The following is a 21,404-nucleotide window of genomic DNA, read 5'->3' on the forward strand; positions in this document are numbered from 1 at the left end:
TCCTGCCTGACAACTTGGGTGCCGACGTCTCCAAGGCAGGCACGGACTGCTACCTCCCCTCCCCTCCTCCAAATTAGCAGCCTTTCTTCCTCTAAGACCCCATCTTAACCTGGGCGACAGCGCTGAATAGAAACTACATTTCCCAGTCTCCTTTGCAGCGAGACTGGTCATGTGACTAGGTTCTAGCCAATGAGACGTGAGCAGACGTGGCCGGAGCAACTCGTAGGAAGCGTGTCTGAAGAGAGGATCCGAATTCCAGTTCTTCCAGTGTGTCGGCTGGAATGTAGACTTGCTGAGCCGCCATTTGAGTCACGTGAACGATACGCCGCACAGCAGAACAATATCCGGGGAGCCTGGCCTCTAACAGCGCAGACCAGCCGGGGACCACCTACCCTGACTTCTCCTTTGAGAAATGCATCGTATTGTTTACACCACTGCTGTTTTGAATTTTGTCGTATCTTCTTGGAAAGCTTATGGGACGTTTTGGGCTTGGTTCCCTTAGGGGTTCTTGTCCACGGGGTACCAGTGAGGAGGCCCACAGACGTGCAGAGGTGGGTTGTATGCACCGGGGGAGCCCGCACCAGGTGTAAGCCTGGTCTCCAGGCTCCAGCGCTGAGCGGGCGAGAGTTTGAGAAGAGAAATTCTTTCCTTGCACGTGCTCAGCTTAACCGCTTCCTTTGGAGTGGGGTGGGGAGGGGAGACGGCAGGAAGAGTCTGCAACTGCCAATGCCAGCCTCTACCCGACCACCAGAGCCTTGCCCACTTCCCAGCCCCCTCTGCTGAGGCTGCAGGCTCCGTGCGGTGATCTGGTACCCGCCTCACCCCACCTCCATGCCTGGTCCTGTTGGTTCTGAGAGATGTGGCCTGCGGGTCCTGAAGTGTGACATGTGGTAGCCACAGGGCTTCCACAGATACTGGGTCCTGTGGACCATCCTTTCTTTGTGGCCCCAGCGCCCTGGAATGTCCTGTCTTCCCTATTCCGCCAAGTGGGAGGACGGGACACCACTGGCAGGCGCTTGCTGAGGACCGCAACGGGCTCCCTTCCCCAGGCCCTGTCTCCTTCCCGGGACTGCAGCAGCCAGCAGCCGCTATGGGGTCAACGCACCTGACCCATCCTCAGACCCGGGGTGGGCTCCAGGGTGTTCTCAGCAGGCGGGGAAGGCGTGCGCGCGCGCGGCGAAAGGCCGGCGGGCTTCGTGTCTCCCTCGGACTCTGGGACCCCCCCCCCCCCCCAGGCTCGTGGGCGTAGTGCCCGCCGCGGCCTCAGGGCGGCAGCACAGCCCGCGTCTCGCGGCCCTGGGCCGGCGCCCCCGCTGGTGCCGAGCCCGCCCTGGGACAGCTACCGCGCGGGACGCGCCACGCGAGAGTTACCGGGGACGCTGCCCGCCGTCCCCACTCGTGGGTTCTCGCCCGAGGCGGGGGACGCGGTCGAGAACCGGCAGGGGCGCACCGGGCGCCAAGAGCCAGACTCGCGGGGTCCTCCCACCCCTCGTAGCCTCTCGGACTCAGGGTGGACGGTGGTCAGGGTCCCCGTCTCCGTCTCCGCCCCTTCCCCAGTCTCAACGAGACCCGGGATCCTCACGCACCGCCTGTGGGGGGCTACCCCGTACCCCTCTCTGTGTCCAACCATCCATTCCTGGGGGGGGGGGGGGGAGTGCCAGATCCCTTCCAGTGGGACGTGCACTGCAGTCCCCGTGCGCAGCAGTGTCTTCGGGACGCGGTGCCAGGCGCGGGGTGGGGGTGGGGGGTGGGGGACGACCTCCGAACGGTCCTAGGCCGTGACCCCAGAAAAGAGATGACAGCTGGTCTCTACCCCGCACATCCCGCGCCTGGAGAGTGGGTGCCCAGGGTGGGCTTTGAGTTGGGGGTGGCGGGGCAGCCCCCGTGCCCCCACCCTACCCCGGCCTTTGTGAGTGCCCACCCCCTCCCCCAGCCAGGGCCCCCACCGTCCATCGCATTCCCTCCCCCGCTCTCTGCCGAGCCCCCAGTCTCTCCACTCTGGTTTCCCCCACCCAAGCCCGTCCCCCCCCCCCCCCCAGCCCGCCCCCCAGCTGCGCCATCCAGCGGGACTCCCCCACTGGCGCCTCTCTCTTGAGCTTCTGCTGCCCCCCCCCCCACCTCCCGGGCCCCCCAGCCTCCCCCTGCCCGCCGGTCCCCCACCTCCCTCCGCCCTCATTAGCATAGCAGCTGCTCGCCGAGCGGGGACCCGCTCGGAGGAAAGGGCAGAGGCCTTGAGAATGAATGGGGGCCACAGCTTCGGAGGGGGCAAGAGAAGAAAGACAGACAGACGCGCAGAGGGACGGCCGACATACAGCCAAGCAGAAGAATGAGCCCGACGGAGGGGAGGGAGTGTTGAAGGGGGGCGGGGAGCCCAGGCCCCAGAGGCGGAGCGTGCAGGGGGAGGTGGGGGAGGGCGGCCTCCAGAGACCCCAAGCCCCAGGAGGAGGCCTCGGGAGGAACTGTCTGGGCGGTTCCCAGACCTCCCAGGGCCCCCTGTCCTCCACGCCCTCACACCCCGGCCTCAGGCTTTGTTCCCCAGCTGCCCCCTGAGCCTGGCACCCCTGCTCTTCCAACAGCTTCCAGGTGGACACCCGCCTCTTCTAGGCAGGCTCCTGTGAGGCGTTGGGAGGCACTTGGCCAAGCCAGCTGCCAGGCCCCTGTGTCATACCCGTCCTGTGCCACCTTTGCTGGGCTGGGAGACGTTTGGGGGACACCGAGGGCAGCCCCTTCTCCTCCTAACCCCCCTCCCTGGCCCTTGGCCCTTGGTCTGGCCTCCAGATCCTGCCCTCCCTCCTCTGGCAGGCTCTGTCCTGGCTCCCACGCCTGTTGACTTTAGACTTCACTCTTTCTGGCTGACCATTTTCCTGCATTTCCTGGTCTGTCTCTGGCATCCATTCCAACAGTAAACACTTCCTGTGTCTGGCTGGGGGCAGGTCAGGGAGACAGACAGTTGGCCTGGAGCCGCCATCACTCCTGGCTGGGAGAGTGGGGCAGGCCCTGCCCCCGGACTCCTCCACCTTGGGTGTCCTGGGTGGTCCTGGCCGGGCCCCTCGCTTGGTCTCCACGCGCATACCTGCAGAATCCTGGAGGCCAGGCGGAGAGGTCAGCTCTGACTTCTTTCCCGTCCTGGCCACAAAGACACTTGAGAGGATGCTTCCACCCCTGAAGGCCCATTGGGGGCGGAGGGGGACTCCCGGGTGACACCATTGGCCCACCCACAGCAGTTACTGCCGGTTCCTGAGCACAGAGGTCCTGGAGAACGAGCCGGCACTGCTCCGTTTGCTGGTTTGTTCACAGCTCTGACCTCGGACAGCAGAAGAACTGTAGCTCGGGTCTGCTTCCTAGGGCTCTGCCCAGCGAAAGGGCCGTGAAATGCCCGTGAGAGCCCTCACCAACAGCCAGGGTCCAGGCAGTGGGGCGGCAGGCACCTAGGGAAAGAGGGAGCCGAACCCCAGCAGGCCTCCCCCACAGCTGTGGTGCTGAGCAGGGCCCGGCCTCCTTTTTTGTCCTTGTTGGAGAGACAACCATTCCTGTGAGCAGCGCGAAGCCTTTCTCAAAGGTGTCTCCCCAAGGGAGGACTTAAGGGAGCCGCAGACAGCCGCCGCCGGCGGGTGCCCGGGAAGTGCCCCGGTGCCCACGCTCCACCGGCCGGTGGGCCTCTCCGCTGTGGGGCTTTAAGGGGATTGCAGGGACAGCGGCTCACTGGGAAGCGGACCCCTCCCCAGCAGCCTAGGCCAGGAACAAGCATCACTTGCTAGTCCTAAGCCAGCTTCCTCCCTCTGCCGTGGGGAATGGAGATACAGTCCCTCGTGCCACACACCCAGGGAGTGCCCAGGGCCTGGCTTCACGGTCCAGACACCCCAACCGAAGCCCGAGCTCTTGTAGCGACTCTCCCTTTCGAGGCCTGGCAGCCCCAGCTGGCGTCCGCAGCCCCGCGTGCTCGCCAGCCCAGTGGACACCGCCTCCCCTGGGTGCTCACTGGCAACAAGTATTCCACTCACCTCTGCGGGTGCCCGAGGGTAGAGCCGGCCCTGGTCTCTTGGCTGAGGGGAAGGTAAAGGCCGATGTAATCAACAGAAAAACGAGCTCAGGAAACCCTCAAGGGTCCAGCAGGGCAGGGTGTGCGAAGTAGGAACATGGAAGGCGCAGCCCCCAAAGCGTCCAGTGTGGGCAGAGCAGTGTGTCTGTGGGGCGGGACGCGCGGAGCTGCGCCCACCTGCCGACAGGAAGCCCGAGCCCTTGGACTGCTGTAGAGGGGTCTGGAAGCTCCGAGAAAAAGCTGTCACCTTGGAAGTCTTAAGCTGCCGGCTGCCCCTTCTGGCAGGCTCCTCTTGCCCTGGTGTCCCTCGCCCCTTTCCCGGAAGGCCCCAGGGCCCCGAGGGCAGCTCGGGTATGTGCCAAGAGTCTCTGCTCCTCTAGTGGGTCCCAGCAGCAGACACCCTGCTCTGAGCTCTCCTCACGCACACAGGGACGCTGGCTGACACCAAGTCCAACTTGGGGTCTGTGCTCTTCGAGGACCGGCCGGCTCCAGGGGCTTCCCCAGCTCAGCTCCCAGATGCCACCAGGGGACGGAGAGGAGAAACTGGCCTTTTGTCAGGAGAGAGCAACTGTGGTGTTCCCGCAAATTAAAAGAAATACCCGTTCTGCGCAGCAGGTGGTCCAGCATGAGCCCACAGCAAAAGAAGGTGGTGGTGGGCAGGGGTGGGGCCTGGTCCTTCCCAGGACCTGTGGCACGTCAGGCTGGCTAGGGGTTGGGAAGAGCTTCGAGAACCTTCCATGCAAAAGGCCTCGGCTGCTTTGCCAGGGAGCAGAGGAAAAGGTTTGAGGGCTGGTTCTGGGCGCACTCAGGGTGGCCTAGGTCCCCCCTCCCCCCACCCCGGGCGGAAGAGGGTCCACCCCTGGCACCTCCTAAGTCCCGGTTTGCGGCGGACCAGTTCACCAGGCTGTCTTCAGTGAAAACAAGCCAAGCTTTGTGTAGATGGCACCCACAACTAGCAGGTTGCAGCCTGACCCTCCTCCTGGGTGCCAAGACTAAGAAAAACCAACAAACTTTTTTTTTTTTAATAAAAAAAATCAATGAAAAATTTATTCATAAATTTTTCATGCTGGGCTACAAGTCTATATCGTACACTCAGGAATGTGCTGCAGACTTTATCCAGTTAGAAGTGATCATACCAGGACCCACACACAGCTTCCATATAAGCCTAGAAAGTCTTAACATTAATTAACATAATTAAAAAGGTATTTGCATCTAGAAAAAATATACAGAAAAACTCCTTTTGGAGTAATCTGTGCCTCAGTTTCAATGTCTGCTTGTTTCACTGACATTATCAATATATTCTGCTCACACAAGGTTTTATAAAAAGCCCCAGATGACGCCCGAGTGTGACCGGCCGCGCGCAAAGGGCCTCCACCCACCTGTGTCCTCAAGCGCTCCCCATTTCTGCACGGAGGGTCAGCGGCACTTCTACCCAGGGGAAGCCTCATTTAAATTTGAATAATTCAGCCTCCCTTTTATTTCTCAGGATCAAAACAACAAGGGGTGTGGGGTTGCATAGAAAATAGGAACCTCGGAGACCAGGAAGGGCGCCTTTCGGGACCGAAAGTGACGCGGAAGCACCGCCTCCAGCCCAGGTCCCCGCGCGGCCCCTCCCCCCATGACAGGGTTTTTGGATTCGAATCGGGTCCTTGAAGCTCCGGGAGACTGAAGAAGGGGCCAAACAGTCCTTCAACTTACTCAGCAATTAGCACAAGAGATTCACAGTCTTATAGGTATTTTATAAAAATATAAATATGGGTACACTGTTGCCTTCACAACGCTGGATACAACGCCCTTTAAAATTGGGTTTATAACCAAGATTCAAAACATACACCTAAAACTTGGCTTAAAATATGTTAATATTTTATATTCTGTCATAAATGTTATGACATTCAAATGTGGCAAATCCATTTACTTTTTTAAAAAAGTGTGCGACCTACTAACTATAATAGAACTCACTAGAAAAGGTAGGACCCCTCCCGCCCCCATCACCGCCACACCCGAGCACCCGTGCTCCCGAGGAAACTTCGCAAAGCCAGCAGGTTCGGGGGATGGTGGCCTCTCTCACGGGAGAGGGGAGAGGGAGCCCCGGGGCTTCCCAAAATTGTGTGCCTGTGTGTCAGGAGGGAGAGGAGAGGGGGTACGCGGGGGGGGGGGGGGGGGGAGGAGGAGGAGGAGGGGAGAGAGTGAGAAGCAGGGAGAGGGACCTGCACGGGAAAACCATCAGGCTGGGCGGTGTTTTCAGTGCAACCAAGAAATGACAGACTCAAGTTTTTAGTTTTAAGACTAAGAAAAAAAAAATGTATCTTCCCCCCTATAACCACATTGACCACGCACAATATTTTCCAAACAAAAAAATTCAGGCGCACAAACTTCACCCACAAATATACACACACATGATAAATAGTTTAGAACCCTAAGAACAGCGGAGCGTCTCCACCGTCGCGCGTCCGGGCCGGAAACGCCCCGCCGTGGCCCCTGGGCGACTGCGGGCTTCGGCCGCGGGTCCTGCGGGCGGCGGAGCGCCCCGAGCCCGGCGTCCCCGCCGCCCGCCTTCCACCTTCGGGAGAAAACATTTTGACCGGAGGATCCGGTGTCTCGGGACTCCAAACTTGCTGGTAGCGAGACTCAAATTTCAAAGGGGCTGCAGCCCGCGCCCCGCCCCCACCTCCCCCCCCACCACCACCGCGAGGCGGAGGGCGGGGGCCGTGGGAAGCCCTCGGCCCGGGTCCGGGCGGCCGCGCGGGGGCGTCGACCCCTGGCAGCGGGCGCCGCGCGGCCCCCGTGGGCGCGGACGCGCGCGCCAGACTCGTTGTGGCCGCGGGGCCCGGGGGCCCGGTGCGCACCGAGGTAGTTGGCGGGAAGGTACAGCAGACGACACGCTCGAGGCCCGCGTCCGGGTCCGGGCAGGCATCACCGGCCGCTGCCCGCGTACTTGGCCTTGGTGATGAGATAGAGCACGATGTCCTGGTGGCCGCCGAACGCGGCGATGTGCAGCGCGCTCCAGCCGTCGCGGTTGGCCAGGCGGATGTCGGCGCCGAACTTGACCAGCAGCTTCACGAGCTCCAGGTTGCCGTCGATGACCGACTGGTGCAGCGCCGTCTGGCCCTCAGGCCCGAACGAGTTCACGTTGAACTCGCAGTTGGTCATGTTCTGCAGCAGCGACTGCAGCTCCTGCGTGTTGCCCTTGCGCACGGCCTCCTGGAAGATGCGCTGCGTCTGCGGCGCCGAGCAGGTGGACAGCTCGGCCTGGCTCATGCTGCCTCCGGGCGCGGGCCGCGGGCCGCGCCGGGGCTCAGCGCGGGCGGCGGCGGCGGCGGCTGCGGCGCGGGCCCCCGGCTGTCTCGGGGCGCGCCTCGGCGCATGGAGGGCGCGGCGCCCCCGGGCCCCGCACGCCGCCCCTGGGCGTTCCGGGCTCTGGGGGCCGGGGGCCGCCGCCGCGGGGCCCCCGCCGCATCCAGCCGCGCCCGGGCGAGCGGGCGACGGGGGCGGGCACTGCGCTCGCGGGGGCCGGCGGGCCCGGCGGCGGCGCCGCGCGTTCCGGGTCCCTGCTCGCTGCGGCTCCCACGCGGGTCCCACGCGCCTCCCCACGCGCAGCTACACTCTCGCCCGCCCGCCCGCCGCGCCGGGGCGCCTTTTACTCCCTTTATATTTGCATAACAATAGGGCGCCCGTGACGCGCGCGCCGGCGACCGGATGATTGGGCGGCGCCCACGTGGGGGCGGGGCGGGGGCGGGGCGTGCCTGGGCGGTAGCGCGCTTCGCGGCAGGGGGCGCTGGTCGCCGGCAGGGGGCCAGGTGGCCGTAGCGGGGGGTCCTTGCTCTCCGCACCCCCGGGCTCTCCGCATCTCCGCGGTCGTCCCGCCTACTCCCCTTTCTGCCACTCGGGGAATTCCAAGCTCCCTCCGCGGACAGACCCAGGCCCGATCTCCGGCCGAGCGCAACCCCGAGGTGCACCGAAGGGCGGCCTACCCGTGGTGGGGGTTCGCTGACATTTCAGACCCGGGAGGCCCGGGTAGAGAGCCCGGGTCTCACTCCGCGCTTCCGGAGTGCGGGCCGCAGACCCTCTGCGTTCCTCGCGGGCTGGGTGCGCAGCGACAAGACTGGCTCAGCCTGGCCCCCAGGACACGAAGTCCACGCGGGTGACGAGTCCACGAACAGCTCGGGCGTGTGACCTGGGCCACGCGGTCTTTCCCGAACGAGGGCTGCTCCTCTGGCGGCCTGGGTCACCCCGTGTTTTGCCCCCAACCTGACAAGCGTGAGGAGCCAAACCCTGAGGTCCCACCCTGACGAAGCAGGGTCTTTACAGGAGGAAGCTGGGGGCTGGAGGTGCTCAGAAGCCCCTCCAAGGGGGGGAGGTCAGTCGGCCGGACCTCAGGGCCTGCTTCCCTCTCCTGGGCCACCTCCATCAGCACGACTAGGGACAGGCAAGGCCTGGCCAGGTGAGCAGCCCCAGGTAGGGCACCAAGGACCGAAAGAAAGCCCAGAAATGACTCATTTCCAATCTGTAAACCCATTTTTTATTGACATTCTAATACTCCCGCCAGATTTCCTCATTAGGATTTTACAGTTTATAGCTGGGCTCTGGTGGCTGCAAATCGAGCAGGAATGACTCTCGGAGCAGTAGGCCCAGGGCGGCAGGGCAGCACACAGGAACTTCAATTCCTTCCGAAGCGGGCTGGAAATTCCCGAGGAGGCGGCCCTGGGCCTCAGCCCGGGAGTCCCCCCCTGTCAGGCCTTGTTTGGGGATGGGCTCCCGTGGGCACCTGCCTGGTGTGCCCCATGTTTGGAGACATATGTGGGTGGGTGTGTGCCCCCCATCTCGCTCTGTGCTCTGGAACGAGTCACAGCAGAATCACAGGAAAAACTGGGTAAGGCCACCCCAGGGCTGGCTGCCTCTGGCCAGCTGCCCTCAGACCTGACCGTTGTGGACTCTCTCGGGGTCCTCCTGGCAGCCAGAGCTCCCCGAGTCCCTCCCTCTGGTCTTCCCGAGGCTGGTGGTCTGGCTGGTGGTCCAGCTCTTCTGCTCAGTCTTGCTCCCACCAGGAGCTCCCCACAGTGTAGGTGGGTAAGCCCTGGCCTGAGGCAGGAGTCCTGAACCAGGCCCTGCGCTAGGTTCAGCTGAGGTTGTGACCTGGTGGGGGTGGGGGTGGGGTGCCGGTGTCAACAGCCCCTCCCTTGCCCCACTCATCTTGCCAGATGGGGTCCCTGGGCCCAGTAAGGGAGCCTGCTGGACTGTGAACCCCTCGAGGGCGGGGCCCTGACCACCTCCAGCACCCCCTTCCCTGCATCTTCCCAGCATCAGGGAAGAGGGCATAGGCCCTGTCCCCTGGGGCCTGTATTTACCTCTGGACAGTGCCCAGGGCTATCCCCAGAAGGTGGGGGGTTCATAGGCCCCAGCGCAGGTGGGTTCAGGTCCCCTGACCTGAAGAAGGGCATCTGGAGACCCTGTAGGGCCCGGGAGCAGAGCCCGGGGGTGAAATGTCCCTTTGACACCCGCGCAGGCTTCGGGGTGGGCAGACAAAGGGGCCCTGTGAGCTCAGTGTGGGAATGCACGGCCACCACCATGGGCCATGAAATCGGTGGCTTGGGTGCCCCCGGCAGGGACAGAGCGGCCACAGGAGTCTAGCCTGATGTTGCCTCCTGCCCCACCCAGGGCTCGGCGTGAGGGTCAGACAGGTGTAGCCAGGTCTGCCACTGTGGGGTTCGGGTGACAGTCACACTATCTCTGGGGAGCCGATGGGATTCCCGTGGCCGTGCCGTGGCTGGGAGGGTATTTCTGGTCTGAGCCGCTGTGGTCCACACCCTGGGAGTTGCCCCATTTGAGGACAGGAGGGGAAGAGGGGCTTGCAGGGCACTGGCTCCCAGTAAGCTCTTCTTCAGTGTTTGCTGAAGGAATGGTCCAAAAGGAGGACATTTGTTCCAAATGCCTTGGAGGGAATGGGGAAGCCAGGCCCCGCCCTGCGGCCCAGAGAAGCCCCTCTCCGGTGTGGGTGGGGTTTCTTGGTGGTGTTGTATAGATAAGCAGTTCGCTGGCTCTGAGTGAGAAATCCCTGACCTGGGGTCTGGGGGGACAGACTCGACCCTGACCATGCGGCAGGACCCCGTCCTTCTCCCCGTTGGCTCCAAGGATGCTGGCCCAGGAGTGCCACCCTGAAGGGCCGTGGTGGGTGGAGGCCAGAGTTGGAGAGGGCCCCCTTCTTTCTCTGGGGACCCCCTTCCTTTAGAGGCTCACAGCAGTGGGTATTGGGGGAGGGGAGCAATGTGGGCAGGGGTGGAGCGGTCTGGGGAGCATTCTGGGATATGGGCTGGGAAGGTCTGGGTGGAGCGGCCTGGGGAGGACAGCGCAGAAGAGGCGGCTGGCCAGAGCTGGGCCAAGGCCTGCGGCCACCTTAAAGGCACTAGGCGGGGGAGGGAGGGTGAGCAGGCAGGCGGGCAGTGGGGGCGGGGCTTCCAGCTAATTCATTAAAATGTGTCGGGGAGCGTGGGAAAGAGGAGAGTGTTTCTTCCCAGCAGCCCAGACACCTGGTAGAAGGGCCGAGAGAGGATAGAGATCAAATAACAAACACTCAGCCCTCGGCCAGAGCGGAGGAAGGACGCCCGGGGCAGGAACTGTGGCAGACAATCACTGCGCGGCCGCTTAGGGCACGGCCTGGCACTAGGGCCGTAGCCCACCCTGTCGGCGTGGTGCCTGACCCCTAGCCTGGGAGGGGGCCTGAGGCAGTCCTGGGGCCTCAGAAGGCTTTTTGGGCTGACCTCCTGATGGCTCAGCACCAGGGGTCGGGGGCTGGGGCCTAGGATGGGGTTGCCGTGGGGCTGGGCTGGGCTGGGCAGCGAGTACGTGAGCCTGGGAGGGTTTCCGGGGGGACACGGCCAGTCTGGGCAGCAGAGGGGTGGGGAGGTGGGAAGGTAGGCTGGACGGTACGCGTGTAGCTGTGAGGGGCACACTGGGAAAGAGGCCCCACGCAGTCGCCCTCTTCTCCCTCTAGAGGGTGCGCGGGGCAGTGGGGTGCTGGGGCCGGGCCTGCCTGGAGGGACAGGAAGGACACGTGGTCTCCTGTCTCCCCCGTGCTGGTTCCTGGCTCTGGCCTCCTTGTGTTGAGGACCAGCTGCAACCACCACCAGGGCCTTGGGTCAGAACAGAGTCTCCAGAGTCTTCAGGAAGCAGCTGGGTTGGGCAGTGGGGCCGGCACCCCTGGCGGTTTCCTCCTGACCTTACTAGGGGAGGAGCGTGGTCAGGGCTGCCTCCCAGGACAGGACGCGGGCCACTGGTCTGGCTCTCGGAAGCAGCACCCCGATCACAGAAGGTCCCGAGCCCTGGTGGGGTGTCTGCTCGCCCCCACAGCCCCACGTGGCCCTCGGGCTCAGCAGTGACCGAAGGGTGGGGGAAGCCAGGGTTGCACGCTTGGCCCTGACACGGTGCCCCTGCTCAGCCCGGTCCTGTCCTGAGTCTCCGAGTCCCTCCCTCCATCTGTGCAGTAGCATCTGGTCCGGCTGGCCCCAAGGAAATGATGGGCAGTGTGGCAGGATGGGTGCATGGCATTCAGCATGAGCCCCCAGCCTCATACTCTTGGGCCTGACCCCCAGCCCAGGCGGGGGCAGAGGTAGGCCTGGCACTGCCAGCACCCACCTGGTACCTGAGGCCGTCACACCTGGGCCTGCAGGTGCACCCGCTCTGGGCAGAGGCGGCAGCCCCGCCCCGCCCCCCCGGGCTCCCTGGCCCTGAGGCTTCCGCCTGGGTTCCCGGGCCAAATCTGAGCTGGTTTCCGCTCAAGGCAGGAAGGACAGGAAAGGGATGTGGGGGGTGGGGGGGGGGGCACATTCCTAGGGAGTGAGCCAGGAGGAGGCGGCCAGGGCAAGATGCAGTCTAGGCCCCTCTCCCCGCCCACCTGGCACCGGTGCCCGGGGCCCTCGGGTGCTGGCAACGGGCGCCTGCGCCTCAGTTTCCCAGAGAGTAGGTGGAGCAGTGGCTGTTTCCTGCAGTTGTGAGGGTGGACGCTCTCATGTGCAGGGCCCCCTTGTGGCTTCGGCTGCCACTCTGTTTCATGAGAGGAGGCCACCTCGACCGGGTTGGGGCGGGGGGAAGAAGCCATGTGGGGTCACACTCTGGCCGGTGAGGGGGCGAGGGCAGCAGATGCAGAGGTGGGCCTCCCCTCCAGGCATGGCCCTCCAGACACAATGGATGCCCTCCTAGAGGGTGGCCGCCCTGCCTCTTGCACCACAGAGGGCTGGGCCCTGTTCCCCAGGAAGCCCCCCACCCCCACCCCCGCCACATCTGGCCTAAAGGGCCCTGGCCCTGCGGGGTCCCACCATCTACACTCCCTGGAACTGGAGGCCTCCCCGAAGGTCTGAGGAGCCCAGGAAGGTGGGGCAGAGGGGGGTGGCATTTACCAACGCAGCAAAGGGAGTGGGCCCCCAGTGCGTGGGGGGCCTGTGTGCCCCCGCCTCCCTCCGCCCCACTGAGCCCCGCTGACGGGAGCCGCTTGGGTCCCAGCCCCGGGCCTTTGTGAAGGCCATTTCCTCTGCCAGGCGTGTCCTTCCCACTTTCCGTCGGCCTCATTCCCGAGTATCAGGCGGTTCTCAGCTCGGGGTCCGAGCATCCTGACCTTGTGCAAGAACTTTCATCCCTTCCACCCCGGTCCTAGCTCTGCACCTGGGGCTGGCGCCCAGGTGTATGCAATGAGTCCACGGCCACAGGTGCACCTAGGGCCAGGCCCAGGTGTGTGCAGTGAGCCCATGGCCACAGGCCCACGCAGGTCAGGACTTTTATTACCTGTATTGCTGGGGGTGGGTGGGTGGATGCCCCAGGGGGCAGTGCAGGCCCGTGGGCCTGGGGGCTCAGCTCTGCTTCCAGGAGCTGGAGGCGCTGCTCAGGATCTGGCTGAATTGCGAGGTGACGCGGCACAGGTGGGAGCCCTCCCAGAAGACCTTGCCACAGCCAGAGCAGCAGTAGAAATGGCGTAGCCCCGGCCGCCGCAGCACGCCCTCTGGGACCCCTGCCAGCTGCAGCCGGGTGCCACTGGCCAGTGTGGCAGGCGCACCAGCCCGCAGGTCTGCGGCCTCCAGCCAGCGGCAAGGTGGGTCGTAGGTACAGCCCCCGGGGGCCTCCTCTGGGGCTGAGCCTGGAAAGGTGGGGGGTGGGCGGCCACTCTGGGCTCTCAGCCTTATGGTGGGGTGGGGTGGGAGGGGCTGCGGGGATGGTCTCGCCTCCACCCTGTTCCTTCCGGTGCCTCTGCCCTACACTGCCTGGTCCCCCCAACGCTCTGCCTCATCTTACCCACGGACCCCTGGCCCTCTCTCCCCACTGGCCCTGCCCGCTACCCCTCGCCTAGGGCACGGGCCCATCCTCTCAGGGCAGTCCCCTCTCCTGGGCCAGGAACAAACCCTGTCAGTGGGTGGTCCCAGGGCTCACCTGCTTCCTGTATGTCCTCGCTCTGGGTGGCCTCATCACCTGGCAATCAATTGAGGACATCAGGGACTGTCCTAAGGGTGGGTCCTGGCAGCCCCAGTGCCCACAATGCACCTCCAAGTGCCCAGCCTCTCCCCCCACCCTTAGCAGAAAGGGCAAAGGGTAGGGGGCTGAGGAGCTTTGGTGCCAGCCTGATCCCCTCCCATGGGAACTCACACCTTGGAATGTTCTTGGGGCTCAAAGGTCCTTGGGAAACAAGTTCTGGGCGTGAGATTGGCCGATTAGGGCACTGGGGGCCTGAGAAAGGGCCGGTGGGGGCGGGGGCATCCCATTCGTGGTGATGAGAAGATAAGCTACTGCCAGGGCCTGTGTTTCATAGCAGCAGGGCCCAGGGGACCTGCTGGAGCTCAGGGCGACCTCTGACTCTGCAAGAGGGTCCCTACCTCCGCTAAGAGCACAGGAGACTCCAGGGAGGTGGCCAGGCCTCGGGCTGCTGAGGGGCCAGTGCAGGCGTGAGGGCAGTGATGGCTGAGGAGTCCTAGCCGGCAGGCGGAAGAGTCCTACCCCTAATTTGCTTGGCAAACATCTCTCCACAGATGGCTCCAGATTAACTTTAGCCAGAGCCTGAATGGATGAGCACTCCCCCCCCCCCCCCCCCGCCCCGCAACGCAATGAGGCCATGACCTCCATCTGGTCTCCCTCTCGCGCCCTAGTCGGTCTGGCCTCAGCCTTTACCTGGAGGCCCACGAGATGCCAGCAGGCCCGCAGGAGGGCCACCCACCACCTCAGGACAGGCGTGGGCCTCTGGGCAGAGCGCTGCTGGCTCAGAGGAGCCGGGAGCCCGGTGGCGGGGCGGCTCTGGCAGAGGGCAGTGCTCGTACTCTGCTCCTCCCTTCCTGGGCCTTGCACATGTCAAGGCCACACTGCGGAGAGCTGAGAGCTGCTGGGGGCTGGACACAGGCCATCACTATGGCTCACCTGAGGAGCTCCAGCCCCAGCTTCCAGGGGGTTTCGGAAGAACAAGAACACCCTCGCGGGGACGTCACCGTCCGGGAGAGCCACGGCGAGCCGTGCAAAGGGATCTCAGAGGCGCCCAACCTCAGGCTGACCCCCCTGGAGAGAGCACTAAGACACTCTCCTATCCGTCCCATCCTTGCCCTCCGCTGAGGAGCAGCCGGGAGCCTGGGGAGGAGCTGCGAGGCTCCCTCTGGTGCCCCTCTCTCTAGAGGGTGGGGGAGCCGGTGATAGGAATGGAAGGGCACACTCACTGCCCCAGCCAGCGACTTCAAAGTCTCCTTCCAGTTTCTAGTTTTACAAGGGTGGAAACTGAGGCTGGGTCCACGGTTGAGGGGGTTGACATCTGGGGTTTGCCCTCCTTCCTGTCTGTCCGGGATCGTCCGCCTTCAGATTGCTTAGCAGGTGCCAGTGTGCAAGCAAATGTGCATCTGTGCACGTGCACATGTGTGCACAAGTGTGTACAAACAGGTACGTGCCGGCACACATGCCTGTGTGCGTGTGCACTCTGTGTGAAGGGCAGGGTGACCGGAGGGGGGGGGACCCCACCCCAGAGGGGCCCTGAGTGTCTCAGCTTCCTGGCCTCCTGGGCCTGTAACCTTTGCGCAGCATGAGCTCTGTCTTTCCACCGGCCCCTGGCCGGCACCTCCCTGGTCATCCCTGCAGTTTAACCCCACAACTGGGCCACTGTCCACAGAGCCCACAGAGCCCACGCCTAACCCCATGGGGCAACATACCTGTGATGCTGGGGCCTTCCGGGCGGCTGCTGAGCCTCACCAGCTGCTTCATCATGTCCTTGGAGACCTTCAGGTACTGGTCACAGTTACAGGCCTGGGGACAGAGGGGGTGCTGAGGCTGGGTGAGGCTCTGCCCACCTCCCACCCCCAGCCTCAGGCTCCTTGCAGCTCTGGGTCTGGCTAGGGGGTTTCACAGAGACAAAAGCACACATCCCTTCCTCTCCTTGCAGGACAGGGCACACCTCCTCCTGGGAGCCCTCCAGCACGGCACTGGATCCTAGTGGGCCCTAGGCAGCCTCTTCTGGCTCATGAGACCCTGTGGGCCTCTGTCATCACCTGGGCTGTCCGCCCCAATCACAGAGCCTCGAGGGCACAACCAGGCCTGGGCATCCCTGGGCTAGCTCAGCATCAAAGGGTCAGGGTAAGAGGCTTGCAGCGGGCCCCTCAGCCAGGCCGTTTCAGTGTCCGTGTTTCTCGATGATGCCTGTTGCCTGACCCCACCCCCCCGCCCCCGGGGCACCACATCTACAAGGGATCAGGAGGGAAGCCACTTTTGCTTCTATTTGGGGTCCTTGTCTAGGACGTGCAATGGCTCTGGGAAGGCACTCAGCTCGGCCCTGCTGACCTTGCAGTGACACTGGGGGTGGGGGCAGGGGCTTCTGGGGCCCATCCTGTCCTCCCAACACAGCTGCCCCAGGGTTGCTTCATGATGGCCACTGACTGACAGGGTGAAGGACCCCAGGGTCCCCATGATGAGGTAAGGAGGGCCCAAGGGAGAGTGAGAGGGGCCACTGGTTCCCAGGCAGGTGGGCACAGGTGCTCACGGACACATGCACAGCCAGTCACAGCCCTTCCCCAAATCAGAGCGGCCTGTAAGAGGAGGATGAGCCTAGAGCAGGGCCTGAGGGTCGGAGGGGGCGTTCTGGGGCCACAGGGAGGAGGGGTCCATGATCTGGGCTCATGGGATCACTCCCGGGCCCCTCCTGGAGGAGCCTGACCAGTGCCCTGAATGACACAGCTCCCAGGGGTGGGTGGGTAGGTGGCAGCCACCAGCCCCTGGAGCCTCAGGGTGTGCCCACGTCAGGGGCGGTGCCCCCTGCCCCCACACGCCCTTTTCCCATGGGCCTTTCGACACCATGAGCTTGCTGTACTGCATCCAGCATCAGGAGCCAGGGCCTGGGGGCGCCGGAGGGTGGGGCCACCTCTTCGGGGAGGCCTGGGTGGGGCTGGGGCAGGGCTGGTGCCGGCAGGACCCTTCCTCCTGCCTCTCTGGGGGGGGTGCCTCCTGTCCCCTGGCCACCTCTCTGGCACGGGGAGTCTGCCGTGGGCCCTGGCCTCCTGGTCACAGACCCAGGGACCTTCCTGGGCAGGAGTGCAGGTGGAGCCCCGGCCGCAGGTCTAGCCTGTGGTCACTCCAGGTCCAGCTGGGGAAAGGGTGGTCGCTGCCCTGGGCTGCCCACCACAGAGAACCGCGTTCGCCCTCCTCCCCCCCCTACCCAGGCCCCCCCAGGGGACGGAGCCTGTAGGTGTGAGAGGGATGCTGCATTAGTGGGAGGGGGTGGGAGCCTTCCCAGGACCTGGGCCTGATGCACACACCTGGGCGGGACTGCCAGCTCACGCTGAGTCACGGCACGAAGACAAACCACCGGTGCCATCCACAAGGACCTGGCCCCACCCTCGGGAACCACCGGTGCTGCTTTTCCCACGGCTGCTGCCCACTGCTGGGCCCTGCCGTCACCCCATAGGGCCCTGGGAGGCCCTGTCCCACCCCCACCCCCGGCTGGAAAAGCCGGTTCTACATGCTCACCCCCTCTCTGCCCTGTGCTCCCCATCTGCAGGAAGGACCAGCACCTAGCGGCTCCCTGTGTCTCCTGTCCCCGTCCCCTGCAAGGTCCACCTGCCTCACACAAGGCTGAGGCCCTGCTCTTTGGGGCCCATGGCCCAGCACCCTTCCTGACACCAAAGGGGGAGACATTGCCTTTCATTATGAAGGGGGCTTCTGAGGGGCTGAGTAACTTGCTTACAGGGCCCTTGGCTAGCGAGGACCCCACACCAGGGTCCTCACGCTGACCCTTAGGAGAGGGGGTATGTGCAGGTGGTGTCTGGGCCATGCCTACTCTCCCTTGGGGGACACACAAACCCGAGCCCTGGGATGCCAGTGGGCCTGGACAGACTGCAGCGGGGGTCCCGGGGAAGGCCCTGGACAGGGGCTGGGTGTATGGTCTTGAGAGTCCAGCCTGGTCTCTGTGTACCCCCATTCAGTCTGGGATTCTGAGGGCGGGGAGGGCCTCCAGCCCCAGAGCCTGGCTGGGCGGGCAGGGCCAGGTGAGTCGGGGGCTGGAGGGGCTGGAAAGGCTCGTGGCTTCCTGGTGCCAGGAGTCCACCTGCGTGCCGGGTCCCCACAGCTCTTACAGCTGCTTGGAGCCAACACCCACTTGCCGTGCTGTCCCAACTCAGGGCACTCTGTCCGCCTGGGGACTGTCTCGGCCAGAGACCTGAGCCCACAAGGGGGAGGTTGCCTCCCAGGGGCTGGGCTGCCAGCAGTGACTGGTCATCGGGACTGCTGGGGCCCACAGACTGGGAGTTAGGCAGACTTGACCTTTTGGTCCACCCTCTGCAGCCCCTTGCCCCTCCCTGGGGCCTGGGGAGGGCAGGAGAGGCCTGCTTTGGCCACTTCTCCAGGAGGCTCTGTTTTCTGGGCTTCTTGGGGGTGTGATGAGAGGCTATAGCAGGCACTTGGGACACCTGCCCGTTCCACTGAGGCTAAGACTTGGCAGGGGGGAGCTGGGGGGCTTTGAGGGGCCATGCCCAAGGGCGGGGCCTCCTCTCAGGTCTGAACCCAGGATTCGCAGTCACACTCGCCCAAGGAGTGGTCGTGGCCAGCAGACCCAAGACCTGTGCAACAGGCAAGGTCACAGCAACTGTCCTGAAGTCTGCGTCCCTGGAAATGTCTGTGTTCCCACCTGCCCTGGGTGCAGGGCCACCCACACACACACAACCCTGGTCAGCATGCCTGCAGGTGTCTGCTGTGCACAACCAGCGGACAGCTGGCACACAGGTGTAGAGTGCAGAGGGGCACGCCCCAGCCAGGGCCACAGAACGGGCTGGGCAGGGCCAGCAGGCAGCTCGGAGGGGCCCTTGTACACGTTCCTCTCCAGAGGCGACCAGCCCTCCCTGGGCCCAGGACAGCACAGCCCTGTTGGTTGCTTGTAAACACCCTTGGGCCCCCATCAGCCTTGAGCCCCAGGCCTCAGCAAATGGGGGGTGGGTGTGAGGGGGAGAGGAGGGCGGGATAGAAGCCATACCTGGGACTCACCCGGGCATGGGGTATGAGAGAGAACACGTGTTCCTAAGGGTGCAGGGCCTGCCTAGGCTGGGACCCCAGAGAAGGGACCCCCGCCCTAAGAAGGACGTGAGTGGGGCCTCCTGCCCAGCCAGCAGCCAGGTCCATGACCTGAGCTCCGCACCACAGGCTGGCTGCCTGGGGAGTTCACACCACCCTGCTTCCCCAGCTCGGTAGGCACTAGGCACCGCTGAGAGTTTTAGGCTCCAGCTGGGAAGTGGGCCCAGGCCACTTGGGTGCCCTCCTTCTGAGCAAGGGGCAGGGTTGTAGAAACCTCACTCCTGCCTGACGGTAAGTGCAGTCCAGGCTCCAAGCGGGGGCCCTGCCAGACCCCTGCAGGCCCCACCCCCAGTGGGGGAGGGGGGAGTCATTCTGGAGCCCAGGCCCTGGAAGGCCAAGTTTGGGGATTTCTGACCCACAGGCAGGGCGGGTGGGGGCTGGGCTCAGAAGCTGTGGCATGTTCTAGAGTAATGGGCTATTTCTTGCTCATTTAGAGCAAATTGGAACAAGAGCGAAGCATAAAAAAGCAGAAGAAAAGAAACAGCACTTCGTCCCACCGCCTGGTGGGAAAAGCCAACGCGGCACTGAGAATGGTTTCCGGCACCTTCCTGAGCACATCTACACACGGCCAGTGTCTCGGATGCTCCGGTCAGGGTAGTGGGAGCCCTGGAGGGTCTCAACTTCAGGACACCAGCATCCCTGTTCCCAGGGTGCTTTTCTGCCCATTTGGTCCCTGCCAAGTGCCACCTCCCCCTACAGTCCACACTTGCTGTCCTGAGGCCTCCCCAGGCTGGCTCATCCACCGTGACCGCCCCCAGGGCCACCCTAACAAATGGCGCCGGGTGCAGGGCCAGAGGGCTGGGATGAAAGGCCACTGGCCTGACACCTTGCCCGGACGGGGCGGGAACAAAGCCCCAGAGGAAGCGGTGAGGCCTGGGTCTGCTCCACACCTCCCTCTCCCACACCATCCAGGCAGCACCTCGTGGGGCCCTGAGCCATCTGCCCCCAAAGGTGATGTGGCCCTGGAGGGGAGCACGACTGCTGGGGCTGGGGCCCTCCTCCAAGACAAGCACATCAGCCAGCTTTGCCCATGAGGACCCTGCTGGCCCCTGGCACGGGGTGTTGTCTGATTGCCCAGAGGAGACGGGACAAGGGGCCAGGAGGACGGAGCCCCCTCCCCGCAGCTGGCCCACAGGGCATCTGTGAGATGTGACCCCATCCTGCTGGCCTGGGGCGAACGCTGGACAGAAGGGCCAGGACCCAGGCCCTGCAAGGAGTGCGTGGCTGGGGCCGATGCACAGGCCTGCATGGGAAGGTTTTCAAACCCAACCCTGGTGCTCTTCTGTCTGTGGAGCAGGCCCTCCTGCCGGTGGCCTCCAACCTGGATGTCTATGACCCGGGACAGCAGCCCTACAGGGGCCGTGCTCCAGCGCCAGCCCTGTCCCCAGGCCCGGGAAGGCCAGTTCCCACGGGCCCATCCCTTTGTAGGCTCAGGACAGTGTCTCCACAGACACAGCAGGGCCTGGGCACAGTCAGCATTGTGTGGGTTCCCTAGGGGGTCAGGAGCCACTGGCACTGGGGCGTGTGGGGTGCAGGAGTCCCCGAGGGGCTATGACTGGGCACGTGTGTGAAGCCGGCGCCCTGCAGGCGTCTCTCTCATAAGCATTCCGGCATGAAGGGCGCAAGAGCACTGAGGGTGTGTGTGCACGTGAGCAGCACAGAGGCATGAGCAGGAGTGAGTGTGGCTGGGTGTTCCAAGGTGTGGATGAGGGACCTGTGTGACGGGGCGTGTCAGGGCGAGTCACTTCACATGTCCCCTGACCCTGGAAGTGTGTCTGTGTATGAGCAGTCTGTAGACAGGGGCTTGTGTGCACCTCGCCAGGGAGTGCAGGAGGGGTGCTCCCGGGGGCCTCTGTTTTCAGTGGCAGGAGACCTGAACATCCACCTCCCCCGGCAGGTGTGGAGGGGACAATGGCATCTGGGACTTTCCCGGCTGGCGACCGGCTCGTGGGGCACAGGCTCAGGCTGATGCCATCTTGTGCAGCCTTCTGAGGCCAGCACCCTGCGACTGGGGCTTTGGCCTCGGAGGCAGACGTGCGGCTGGCGCCTGGAGCCAGACACCCTCCCCGCCAGCCTCCTGCCGGGCCCACCTCCTGCTACAGGGACGGGAGGGCCTGCTGGACTCCCTGGGAGTGGACCCCCCAGCTCCAGAGCTGCCCTCATGCCTGCAGTGGGTGAGGGCGGGCTGACGACTCACAGTGAGGGCCCCAGTAGCCACGGCTGGGGGCGGATACCCCTGAACCTGCAGCAGCACATGGCTGGTCTCTCTGACGGCGAGGGAGGGGGGAAAAGGGTGGTGGGTGGAATGGGCAGAGGGGCACAGCATGCGTGACAGCCAGAGCCTGCCCGAGCAGGCAGCCCTGCCCCGCCTAGGTGTACCCTGGCCAGGGAGACTCGGGAGGGTCACAGCCCTTCCCCCAGGCCCCTCTGGGGCTTGCAGGCCGGAGCCCTGGGCAGTGGCCACACATAGGACGGGCGGGTGGGCCTCCTACTTGGCATCCACTCCCCACCCTGGGTGCCCGGGCTTCTGAAAAGCTCCTCCTCCGGCTGCACCAGCCATAGCCCAGGGCCCACTGGGGACCCCCGTGCAGACCCCCTCGTGGGGGCAGTGAGGCCGACTCCAGCCCAGGCTATCTGAAGCTGGGTGGAATGGACCCCCTTGTTCCAGCTCACTTGGGGGGGCCAGGGCTGACCTTCATGGAGGCAAGCCAAGGTGAGCCAGGGGGCCCAGACCGGTAGCCAAGTACTGCCCTGCTTCCTCAACCCTGATAGGACACAGTCACAGGCCCCCTCAGGCAGCCAG

General features: G+C 64.4%; 2 protein-coding genes across 6 annotated transcripts in view; both read right to left on the reverse strand.

Annotated features, from left to right (window-relative positions):
- Window positions 1–5,757: 5,757 nt before the first annotated feature.
- NRARP (NOTCH regulated ankyrin repeat protein) lies at window positions 5,758–7,660 on the reverse strand. Its single transcript, XM_086684617.1, has one exon. The coding sequence runs from the start codon at window positions 7,295–7,297 to the stop codon at window positions 6,953–6,955; it is 345 nt and encodes a 114-aa protein (XP_086540743.1). The 5' UTR covers window positions 7,298–7,660; the 3' UTR covers window positions 5,758–6,952.
- Window positions 7,661–12,790: 5,130 nt separating this feature from the next.
- EXD3 (exonuclease 3'-5' domain containing 3) overlaps window positions 12,791–21,404 on the reverse strand; it is a 79,899-nt gene continuing 71,285 nt past the window's right edge. For all 5 annotated transcript variants that reach the window (XM_086684611.1, XM_086684610.1, XM_086684612.1 and 2 more), the window contains 3 exons: window positions 15,199–15,292; window positions 13,451–13,489; window positions 12,791–13,160 (listed from right to left, as the gene is read on the reverse strand). In XM_086684611.1, the coding sequence (XP_086540737.1) occupies window positions 12,877–13,160; window positions 13,451–13,489; window positions 15,199–15,292 (417 nt within the window). In that variant the 3' untranslated portion in view covers window positions 12,791–12,876. The remainder of the gene's footprint in view (window positions 13,161–13,450; window positions 13,490–15,198; window positions 15,293–21,404) is intronic.

This window comes from Puma concolor, chromosome D4, assembly GCF_028749965.1.
Source record: "Puma concolor isolate L17-30 chromosome D4, mPumCon1.1.hap2, whole genome shotgun sequence".
NCBI classification, from domain to species: Eukaryota; Metazoa; Chordata; class Mammalia; order Carnivora; family Felidae; genus Puma; species Puma concolor.